At 39.4% G+C, this 12,099-nt stretch overlaps 1 protein-coding gene across 2 annotated transcripts in view; it reads right to left on the bottom strand.

Moving 5' to 3' along the window:
• Positions 1 to 325: 325 nt before the first annotated feature.
• Positions 326 to 12,099, bottom strand: part of LOC126184680 (organic cation transporter protein-like) — a 230,848-nt gene continuing 219,074 nt past the window's right edge. For both annotated transcript variants that reach the window (XM_049927171.1, XM_049927172.1), the window contains exons 10-11: positions 7,445 to 7,626; positions 326 to 544 (exon numbers count right to left, since the gene is read on the bottom strand). In XM_049927171.1, the coding sequence (XP_049783128.1) occupies positions 383 to 544; positions 7,445 to 7,626 (344 nt within the window). In that variant the 3' untranslated portion in view covers positions 326 to 382. The remainder of the gene's footprint in view (positions 545 to 7,444; positions 7,627 to 12,099) is intronic.

Raw genomic sequence — 12,099 nt, forward strand, 5'->3', positions numbered from 1 at the left:
TGAAGAAATGTAAAACTGTACACTTATAGATTCACACTTGGCACTAACAGGAGACAAGTTTTTCTTGTATCATTCAAACTCAACTGTAGTAACTCACAATCTCTCTATGCAGCATTACATTTTCTTTGCAGCCACAATAAATAATGAGAAAAGGCTGAAAATACTAAAATGCTGCATGTATTCATTTAATCCTGATATTTCTCTCTTACACTAATAATATGCATTATATAAATAGTTGGATCACAGCAGATGATACCATATGTATGTGAACTATGAAATATATTTTAACATGGCACATGATCTATGGCTTAAATCATTTATCACAAAATGTTAATTTCTTTATTATGAAGTGAGTGTACATGTAGCAAAGTAACCAAATGCACTAAACCACTGTGTTTGGTTCAGAACGTCCAATATCTTCAGCTTCATGAATAGTATCTGGTAGACGTGTATTTTTTGTTTCCGGGAAAATAAGTGCTAGAAGGCCTGATGCTAGTGCCATTGCTCCAAAAACAGCCACTGGTAGCCATTCTGCATATGCCACCTAGAATGTAAAGTGGAACTCTTGGTTATGCTAACACATTAGGTTTATCACTGAAATTAAACAGAAAATGTTGTCACTGTATATCAGATATGGAAAAAGAATAAGCTGTCACTCACATTAGATAGTCTATATCTATATCTATACTCTGAAAAATACTAAAGTGCATGCAAAGCAAATGCAAAGCTCCATGTTCTCGCCCTGTTGAGACAATTGGGACCAACTGACTACTGTGTGATCCTCTGCCAATGGTATCACAGCAAATGGTTGGAGAACATGGGGTTATTACACTGTTCTCCAAGCTGTTGTTGACTTTCTTGACCTAGGAGCCACTGCTTTTCATTTAAGTAACTCCTCAATTGGTCCAGCCATCCCACTGAGGAAAAAAAAAAATCTGTAGCAGAAACAGAAATCAAACCTGGGTCCTCTACATAGTGATGAAACACACTGACCACTGAGCTATGGATGTGTACCTGAGATGTGTGGCTGAGGGTATTTTCTACAGTACTGCTTGTTAGGCCTTTCCTCCGCATATCGTGTGTGTTTGGATTGTATGAAGAATGCTTGCTTAAATCCCTCTGTGCCTGCCGTAATTTGTTCTCATCTTCACAGTCTCTATATGAGATTTCTCATTTAATGGTTGTAATTGAAACTTTTTAAGCAGACTTTCATGGAATAGTTGGTGTCCAGCTTCCTGTATGTGCCAGTTCATGTTTTTCAGTATCTTAGTGATGCTTACCCAGGGGACAGACAAACCCTAAGCATATGTGGTACCCTTCTTTGTATCTTTTTACGTGTCCCATATACTCCAATAGTCCTATTTAGTATGAGCCGTACAGACTTAAGCAATATTCTAGGATGGGCCACACAAGTGCTTTGTAAGCAACCTCCTTTGTAGACAGGTTACATTTCTCCTTTGTTGACTGGTTACATTTTCCCAGTGTCCTACCAATGAACCAAAGTCTACCACCTCATTTACATATGACTGAGCCTATATACTGATCAGCCAAAACATTATGACCACCTACTCTATAGTCGGTATGTCCACTTTGGCCTCAAAAACAGTGGCAACACATAGTGGCATGGAAGCAATGATGTCTTGGTAGAGTGCTGGAGGTAGTTGGCACCACATCTTCTCACCCATAGTGGCATGGAAGCAATGAGGTCTTGGTAGAGTGCTGGAGGGAGTTGGCACCACATCTTCTCACACAAGTCACCAAATTCCCATAAATTCTGAGGAGGGAGACAATGAGCTCTTATACCACATTCAATCACACCCCAGATGTGTTCAATTGGGTTCAGATCTGGCAATTTGGGGCACCAGCACATCAGTTGGCACTAACCACTGTGTTCCCAGAACCACTCCATGATACTCCTGGCCTTCTGACAAGGAGCATTAATTTGATGAAAAATGTTCCAGCATAACAACAAGCACTGGCATGATGATGAGAAGCAGAAGAGCAGAGAAGGCTGTGAGAAGATGTCAGCCGATAGTATGCTGACTAGAATGACACCAAGACAAGAGTGGCATCTATGAAGAGAACGCAAGTGCTGCACTGCCTAGTTGTGAGTGCAGTGGAAGAAGAGCCATCATACAGATACTACAGCAGTGACTTATGAACTGTTTTGTTTTGCTTGCACTGAAATTGTATACAGCAAAGGACATAGATTATCTGCCTGTCACCATTTGCTTGCAACACACCTTTGTGGATATGCAAAGTTAAGTATTGTCAATTTAACTTACTGTAATAAACTCCATTAACATGATTTGCTTGAATTGTTGTCTAGTGATCTGAGAAAACAGCTTCCCAGGCACCCTATATTAGACGAATGGGCAGGATACTACAAAAATTGCCAATGCCATTGGGAAACATGATCATCATGAAGGTGTGTACATGGTCTGCAGCCAGTGTACAATAATCCTTGGCTATCATGGTGCCATGCACAAACTCCACTGAACTCATGGTTGCCCACGTGAATGCTTCCCAGATGTAATGGAACCACTGCCTGCTTGTCTCTGTCCCGGTGTCAAGAAGCTGTTCCCCAGAAGATCAGCATGATGAAGAAGGTATTGGGATTCATCAGACCCTGCAATGCTCTGCTGCTGCACCAATATCCAGCGCCAATGGTCATGTGCCCATTTCAATCGTAGTTGTCGATATTGTGTTTGTTAACATTGACAAATGAATGGGTCATTGGCTGTGGAGGCCCATGGTTAGGAGTGTTCAGTGCACTCTGTTCAGACACACTTGTACTCTGCCCAGCATTAAAGTCTGATGTTAGTTCCACCACAGTTCAGTTGCTGCCCTGTTTTACCAGTCTGCCCAGCCTACAACATCCGACATCTGTAATGAGGGGAATGAAGGCTGGCTGTCCAACCCCCCCCCCCCCCCCCCCAAAATCCAATGTCTGGACATGATTTCACCTTAGTTTTGACATGTGTTGAACAGACTCACCACAGCACTCCTCAAACACCTGATGAGTTGCGCAGTTTCTGAAACACTCATGCTCAGCCTCTGGGCTATCGCTATCTGCCCTCAGTCAAACTCAGATAAACTGTGAGCCTTCCCCATCCTATACATGGACAGCACACTCACTGATACTACATGCACTGTAAATGTGTCTGACTAGTGGTCATTCCTCGCTAGGTGACACTGCTATTGCCTGGATGGGTTTGTACTGATAGTAGGCTGGTGATCACAATGATCTGGCTGCTCAGTGTATGATCAACCCATTTTATATCCATACAAATTGACATAGCCAGGTATTTGTGTCAGTTGACTTATTCCAACTTTGGGTGATACAGAGATATAAATGACACTGATATTTATAGGTTTCTCTATAGTGGTAATCAGTATGCTGAAGTTCGTGCTGCACAAATAACAGACTCAATTAAACTTCCTTCTGTTATGTTGCAGCCAAAATTACATGATCAATTATTTATCCTGAATATAGAATTTACTATCTAATGTCAGTTATTTATTAGCAGAAAGTTATAAAACATACTAGGAAGCTGGATACCATGTTTGTGAGCTTTTAGACCATTTCAAAATGAAGTATATCCATTTTTTACATTTTTAACTGTGCATTTAATAGCCATTCTCATTAATGTGAACATTTTTATTGATGGATCTCATGTGGGATTTTGGAAAATACATCTAGTACTGGGGTGTTAAACAATACTTGTTTGTGAAATAATGAAAAGTTTTTGAGAAAAAATGGTTATATAATAATTACATTGCTTTCATGGTATATTTGTTTATTTATTCAATTTTTTTAATTATTCTGTGTTAGTGGACAATGTTGTTATTGTAGTAGCTATGATCTTCAGTTTGAAGATTGGTTTGATGCAGCTCTCTGTGCTAGTCTATGTTATGGAAGGATCTTCAACTTTCCACTGTGTGTAACTGTTGCTACCTATATCCACTTGAACATGATAGTTAGTTTCATGTTCCATCAATAATTTGTACAATATACAGTAATGCTGTGAAAAGAATAAGTTTACATTCACATTGCAGATTGATTTGTAATTATGGCTACATGCTGAACATTTATAAGTTTCTTAAAAAATGCAGATGTGAATTATTAATTCCCATTCACCACCTTTTGCATATTACAATAATAAAAATTCTTCTGTGGACTAGAGTAGTCAAGCAATCCCTCTCCACTCTACCCCATATTTCCCTCCATTACCAAATTGTCTGTTTCTTGATGACTCAATATATACTAATTTTTCCTAATCATTTTTCCTTAGCACTACCTGATTTAATTTGACTGTTCTCCATTAGCCATGTTTCACTTTCATTGATTTTCATCTTATAACCTCACTAATCATCTCACTCAATTGATCTTCCATATTGTTTGCCATCTTTGACAGAATTACAATGGCATTACTAACCTTAAAGCTGTAATCATGCAGATACAATTTTATAGAATTTAAAATCATTACTTTTCCTAATATTTTTGTATACACACAACATGTAAATACATTTACACATATCTGTAGCTTCATTAAAGAGTATTTACTATGTTTTTGTATATTTAATATTCTCCTGCAATTTTTTATATTTTGGTTGTTTCAGTACAGTTGGGTCTACATGAAACTACTGAAACGAGCCTGGAGGTGCAAGAATTGACTAAATGATATTATAAAAACAATATACACTCAACTACACTGGGTACAGAAGACAGCCTTACCAAAAAGAACAAAGAACTGGAGTGAGTAAACTGGTATGACTATGGATGTGAGTGAGATATAATAGTATTGCAATGTGACTGTAGTGTAATTGTATTTGTGTTGTACTTCTGCTTGGCTGTGCAGATTATTAGCATTTTACATTTTAATGCAACTAGAGAGAGAGAGAGAGAGAGAGAGAGAGAGAGAGAGAGAGAGAAAACAAAGCCATCTGTCATAAAGAAGAAGAACAGATTTGGCAGGTAAATATATAACCATTTAATGAAGAAAGTATTAGAACAGAAAACATTAAACATGTAAACAAACAATGCTGCAAATGTGACAATGCACATTTGTATCAGCAATTGTAAATTATGGGCAAAGAAATAAGAGAACTTAGACATGGAATACAAATTTAAAGGATCACCTCTTTTGCTGTAATGACAATTTACTCAAAATTAAATATTTTCAAAAATTGGCTGAGGATTCTTTTTCTGACTGCCAAAAAGTGGTTGTGAAAGGAAGGAATACTAATTTATCATCTAAAGGTACTGGTAAGGCTGCAACTTTACACTGTATATCTTACAAAGTGTTAGGTGTAGTCAGGCATGCATTGAAATATCTTCTTCCTAGAGTGTCATTGTTAGATTAAGACTTAGACAGTATAGTGTTCTACAAGGTTCTATTTATTTAAGCCCCAATATCATGAAAATCCAACTGAAGTTACTAACTACATTCAAAAAAGATGTAATTCTTAGTTTTGACAAAATGAAAGTTAATAGAACTTTGATGAAATGAAAATTGACAGTGACTTATGTTTTGATCAGGTAGTGGAAATTATCATCTGTGACAACAGCACTTAAGTTATGATCATCAGGAGTTTAGCACAAAAATGGATGCAGCCTGTTTGTTAAAACTTTCTAACAGCCATTTCTGAAGATTTTTTTTTTACTGAAATTGTTCAAGTAATAGAAAATGTTGACTTGAAAGTGTGAGATGTCATCCAAGATGGTACAAGAGGTTGATGACCTGTGGAAGCAGTGCAGCAGTATTTCACTAATCATACAAAAAGTAATCTAGATAAATTTTAGAAAATAAATAATATTTTACATATTTCTTAAAAAGTTTTATACATAAAAAACTTATAAATAAAGGCAAACTTAACTCTTTATTTAACTAATAAATAATAACAATAATAATAACAATGATAATACACTATAATATGAAAAATCATGATTGTATTCACAATGATGTGCAAGTTAAACCAGTGTACACATCATGCCTATAAATTTGTAAGTGGTGCTGTGAGACAAGAGGATCAGTGGTGATGTCACCACTCACAGCACATTTGCACAATACCTACCATGTATTGAGTAACTGTGGGTAGGAGCAATGTCGTCTACTTTCTGTATGTAAAAAAAAGATTATGCAGTGGGTTTCTCCTTCAGAAATCATACTTGAATGTTGGTTGGTTATGAGAAGATCATGTTATGCTTCATGTAAGATGGTGGAGCTTCTATGAGCATGTAGGAATTCAACAGCAACAGGGTAATGGTCTTTTGAGACTGTAGTTTATTTTTCAAGGATATTGCTGCTTGCATTGGTCAGAATCCCAAAACTGCCAAGTGAATATGAAGTCTATGGGTTAAGGAGGGCTATACCCCAGGATGTGCAAGATATCAACAATGCCATACAATTAGTGCCTGAGAGGACAGACATATTTTTTGCACAGTTAAGCAAGATCATACAGCCACATTGTGTACACTGAGTCAGGAAATGGGCTTATTTGCAGCACAACATATATACATATGGACAGTGCACAATAATGACTGGAGCACCATGGACTGTCAGCACGGTGACCATTGTTGTGACTTCTGTTGTTGCAGCAACAGAGGGAGGCTTGCTGACAGTTGTGTACCCAGTGACAACATTGTCATCCTTTCAGACAAGTCCCAGTTCTGCAATGTATGTACCCACATCTGAAGCCTCCAAGGTGATTGGCTGTTAATAGATAGTGTTTGACATTGTCATATGAGCCCAGCAACTGGTGTGATGGAATGGAATGTCATTGGACATATGACATTATCACCTATGGTTAATACAGCTGATAATTTTGACAGCAGCTGTTACATTTCTAACTCCTCAAGGCCAGTGGCTGTATCCTGTCTTTGAGGTCAACATGGCCTTATCTTTCAACAATATTGCACAAGACTGTATGTTGTCATTGCTGTCCTGATCTACCTTGATAGAGTGGGTGTTCGACTGTTTGCCTGACCAGTGTGTTCTCTAGATATCACAATCACTGAAAACGCCCAGTTGTGGGTTGCTGAGAGACTGGCATGTCACCACTCATCACCCCGTATGATTGATGAACTCTGGCACAGAGCTGAAGCAGCGTGGTGTCACTCCTAATATACACTGATAACATTAGCAAGAATGTGTAATTTATTTTGGCTACTTTTATAGACAGAGTCATCAGAAGAGGGCTTTCTTGGTGGAGATTGAGAAGTCATTAACTATGTCAAAAAAATATCTTCATATTACTTTGGAATGTGCTTTTATTGATTTTTGCTCTCGAAGTGTTTGCTGTTGAAACATGCATTTCATAGAACATGCTCACCATATTACTTACCTTCCACATCCTTACCAGTTTTTTGTGTGATATTATGAGCTAGATTATTCTTAATCTTCTCTTTATTTTTATCACATTTTAAGGCATCAATAATTACCAAGAGTGGAGCTTGGGGTGCTGCCATTTCTCCTGCTCCTCCGACCATGGTGCAGGTTCCTATCATGAGATGACGTATTTGAGTTGGAAAGAGTTCAGTTGCATACACGTGGATTGCACTGTATGAGATGGTTATGCCAAACTTGCCAACAAGGTACAACAATATACGGACAGTCTGCATATCTGTAAAAGTAAAAATTAATTTAGATAGTTGTTTGAGAAGATACCCAGACTAATCTAAATGAATAAATTTATTGAAATTCCATAATAATGTATTCAGATACAAAATTTCTAGAGCAAGCTGTAAGACTACTTAGAGTAATCTATGAATTTGTATTTATTTTATTTGTTGATTTTTAAAAAATTTTTTTTACTGTATCTTCAGGATCTCTTTAGTCAGAGCTGTCAAACAACTGTCTCTTTGTCATCTCAACAAACTATCCCCTTTCCTCCTTTTACTTGTTGCTTCTCGGAGAAGGAATTACTTGGTTTAACAACTTAATTTTGTGCTTTCCCTATACTTGTACTGTTTGAAGTGAATGCTGTGATGATGTCTTTGAGATGGACAAAGCAAATTTTAGTCCCCATACTTCCCTGTTTGAGTTATTACTCTGTCTCATTAAAGGAAAAAGGTAAAGCTGTTATTGACCTGCAAAGTAGCACATGATGCAGGTGGCAACACCTTGTCCCTTCTGAGCTTTGAATTAACTTACCCAGCAAATTATAGGTTGACTCCAACCCAAATATTGTCACTGATGTTGCATTGAACTCTAAGCCAAGTAAATTACTTAGCAGATAAACATAGAAGAACTATCAAATTGAGAAAAAAAGAAAAAAACGAAGGTGTATTAACAGGGTTTAAATCCAGGAGGGTGCCAGGATACGCTGGAGAACAAGTTCCCATCTCCATAGTTTAGGGAAACTAGTATGGGTTGAGAGGATCCAAATGGCCTGTGTAGAATAGCAAGCATTTTGATCTGAGTCATGGTTTATGCCATGCTTAGCAACTAGGCACTGGGTGTTCCAAAGGCAGACAGATCTTCCATGTCCATTCAGACTTTCAGCCCACTTAGTGGTGGTTATTCCTATATTACAAGCAGTGCAGTGAACACATTAGTTGGTAAACAACAGGCACGGTATGACATGTTGCTCTCTCTCTGATACTGTAGAATTTAACTTCTTTAATTTTGTAGAACTTACCAGTGGTGGGGCTGGAATAAGTGGTAATAGGTAACTACATAGGAGTGTGCAGTTACGTGGGATTAACTGCAGAAATGAAACCTCTGGGGTAGGGAATGTCATATTGTTTCACAAGGCTGTTAGGAGGTTTGGAGGATGATGGTAGGCATCAGTGAATGGTGGTGGGAAGGATATCAGGGATAGAGGATCTTGTCCTAGGGCTTTAACTGAGGAAGTCTTATCCTTTGCAGATTAATATATCAAGGCATTCAGGACCTGAATAGTATTGAGTGACACATGGAGGGGGGTTTGTTTTGTGGATTTTATGAAGCAGTAACTGTATTTTGTTGAAAGGTGAGAGACGGAGACTGCCTGGGAGATTGTAGTGTACTTGTGGGAAACGAAAGTCTGGGAGAGGTTGTTGGTGTAGGTGTTGAGGAATTCAGTGGCAGAACAGACACATTTGCAACAGATGCTTAGGTTGTAGAGAAAGGAACATTTGATTTGAAATGGGTGGCAGCCATTGAAGTTGATTTTTGGGTTGGTTTTATATGGACTGGGGTTTGGATGTGAACTTCAGTAAGAAGGAGTTCAGTATCAAGGTAGATAGCTTTGGATCTGAAGAAGTATCAGTTGAATATTAATTGCAAAAAGACATTAAGCTGTTGCAGGAAGGGCAGGAATTCATCTTCAACATGAGTCCAGGTCACAAAGATATCATCAATAAATCTGTACTAAGCCAGGAGGCCCAGATTCTCAGTCTTGTGGAAGTCCTCTTCCTTGTCACCCATCAAAAGGTTGGCACATAAAACAGGACCACTTTGCTCTCATAGTGGTCCCCCTGATTTGATTGTCATTCTGGCCTCCAAAAGTAAAGTGGTTACATGTTTTAACAACATGAGTGAAGGCAGATTGGTTCAGTGCCTTAAAACAGGTCACTTATGGCACCATGCTCATTGGCATTGCTGTCTGCCTGCTGGTCAGTGCCCAAATGGTTACCATAAACAGGAACACTTTGGTGTGCAGAATATGTGACTTTTGTAGTTGCAGCACCACAAAAAAACCCATTGTGACATGGATAAGCAGTGACTGTCCAGGCAGACTGGTCATGCATCACAGCAGCAAGTCACTGGGTAATTGACCATCATAGTGTTGGCCTCAACTGTGAGGTCACCACTGCTCTGCCATCACCCTGACAGGACTGCCTCCCAAGGGATGCAGCTGCTACCTGCTGGGTTGAGGATTCAACTGAAGCCCTCCTAGCCACTGAGCCAATGGGCCACTTGCCAGCACCAGTTGCCACCAGCCAGCTGCCAGTTTGAGGTTCACTGTCTGGACATCTGTGCCTGTCACTTGCCATGCCCAGGCAGCACTAAGCAAATATCACTCAGCAGGCCATGTCAGCCTGCCACATTAGCGCTGATGTTGCTCAGCCACTGCTGGGACTGTTGACTATGTGAGGTCATGCCACACCCAGGCCACACTAAGCATAGCCAGCCAGAACCCCATTACAATGTTTCACTGCCATGGTCTGTGAATCAAAACCCCCATTCTAGCACCACCTGTTGTGAGCCTGAGTTGTAAGGGTTATACAGCTTCTGTGTGGCTTCTGACTCAACACAATACATCATCCTCCACCACAGCATACCTATACCCTCTACTGGGTAGTAGGATGACAGTTAACAAGATTTGAGGGACACTTTCAGATAGGCATTATTGAAGAGGCTTAGACAATGCAGGCGGTAAAGTGCATCTGTCAGGTGTTATATGCCAAACATAGTCCAGTGAATGAAGAAAAATGGGGGGGGGGGGGTGGTAATTTGGATAGTCACAAATTTTTGTACAGTGGTAAGAGGGATTGCCATTGCCATACCATAAATTCTGGTGGTGTGGTGTGAGCATGTAGATGGAGTGGCATTTAAAGCTAGCTTTTTTATGTTTTTCTTGAATAACTAAAAACCATGACCTCCAGAGAAAATATTTCTCAGTACAGAATTAAATTTCCTACAAAAATATCCTAGTCATCTTTTCTCTCTGTCAAATAGTTTCCGGCCGGCCGGTGTGGCGGTTCTAGGCGCTTCAGTCTGGAACCGCGCAACCACTATGGTTGCAGGATCAAATCCTGCCTCGGGCATGGATGTGTGTGATGTTCTTAGGTTAGTTAGGTTTAAGTAGTTCTAAGTTCTAGGGCACTGGTGACCTCAGATGTTAAGTCCCATAGTGCTCAGAGCCATTTCTAATAGTTTCCGCATGTAGGAAAATCACAGATTATTAGAAATAGTGTTTTAATGACATTAAATTAATGTTTATTGTTAAATTAAGTGGGTTAAGAACAAATATTTAATGTGTGTCCCACTATATTTAGGGGTAAACTGTGTTGTGAGGGTTGTGATGAGCTGGCAGAGGATGGTGGAGGCTAAACTGTAGTAACCTGCCATATGCTACACCTGCCACCCACAGAGGACATGAATTGGTCCACTACATCAAGTGCTTTGTGCACTGACATTTAAAAGGTACACCCACAGCGACCCGAGGCAGCAGCCAGCAGCTACCCAGTCACCAATTACAGTAAATTGTTATGCTGCACACACAGCATGACTACAGTAACACCAGATGGAAGACAGCATTTTTATATGGCCATACATATTTGCTGCTGATATTCTTGTGTATTCTTGTTGTTTTCACTTCACGATCTAATAAACCAGAACCATTTTATGATCATGTTTTTTCTCGTGTTCGTAGTTAGACCACAAAAGCATGAGGGAAGGCAGGTCATCAGCTGCAGCCAGTCACTCCATTCCTTCATAAGTTTGCACATTGAAGAATGAGCAGGCAAGTTCCCCCTCTCTCTCCCTACCACACTACATCACAAGAAGCAACTGCCAGATGTTTTACAAAGTTACAGTGTGTTCCACAGCTCACCTTATGAATTGCTGGTGAGACAGTGGACAGACATGCCAAAGGCATGCTAATTTTCTCCAAACTGCATTAGTACTATGTGGAATACAGATATGAGTTACTAATAATACTAACACAAGAAATGCATATGGACGGATTCTGCCTAAATCTCTGCCCACTATTTCACACAGTTATAGAGGACATTGACCCTTAGTCTTCCTGTATGCCAGCTGATCTGGAACTGTAAACTGTCTACCACACTGAAGAGCCTGTCTCAATTGTAACATGCTGTCAATATGTATTTGATAATGTCAATTTCATTTTCTCAACTATCAATGGCTGGAACGTTGTTCATCACTGAAATGCACCACTCCAGCATTTGCTTTCCCACCAGCTGAATAGGCCCAGAGGTTTAAAATAGCTCCCTATGCAACAAACATCAGTCACCTAGATATTATGGAACTTCAGGCACTTCAACATAAGTCATGGAGTGTATTGCAGCAGATTACTTTTCTAGACTCGAACATGCTCACCCTCATTTCATCAGACATACTCACATCCACCTTACAAGATACACTG

This window comes from Schistocerca cancellata, chromosome 4 (genome assembly GCF_023864275.1).
Source record: "Schistocerca cancellata isolate TAMUIC-IGC-003103 chromosome 4, iqSchCanc2.1, whole genome shotgun sequence".
Classification (NCBI taxonomy): Eukaryota; Metazoa; Arthropoda; class Insecta; order Orthoptera; family Acrididae; genus Schistocerca; species Schistocerca cancellata.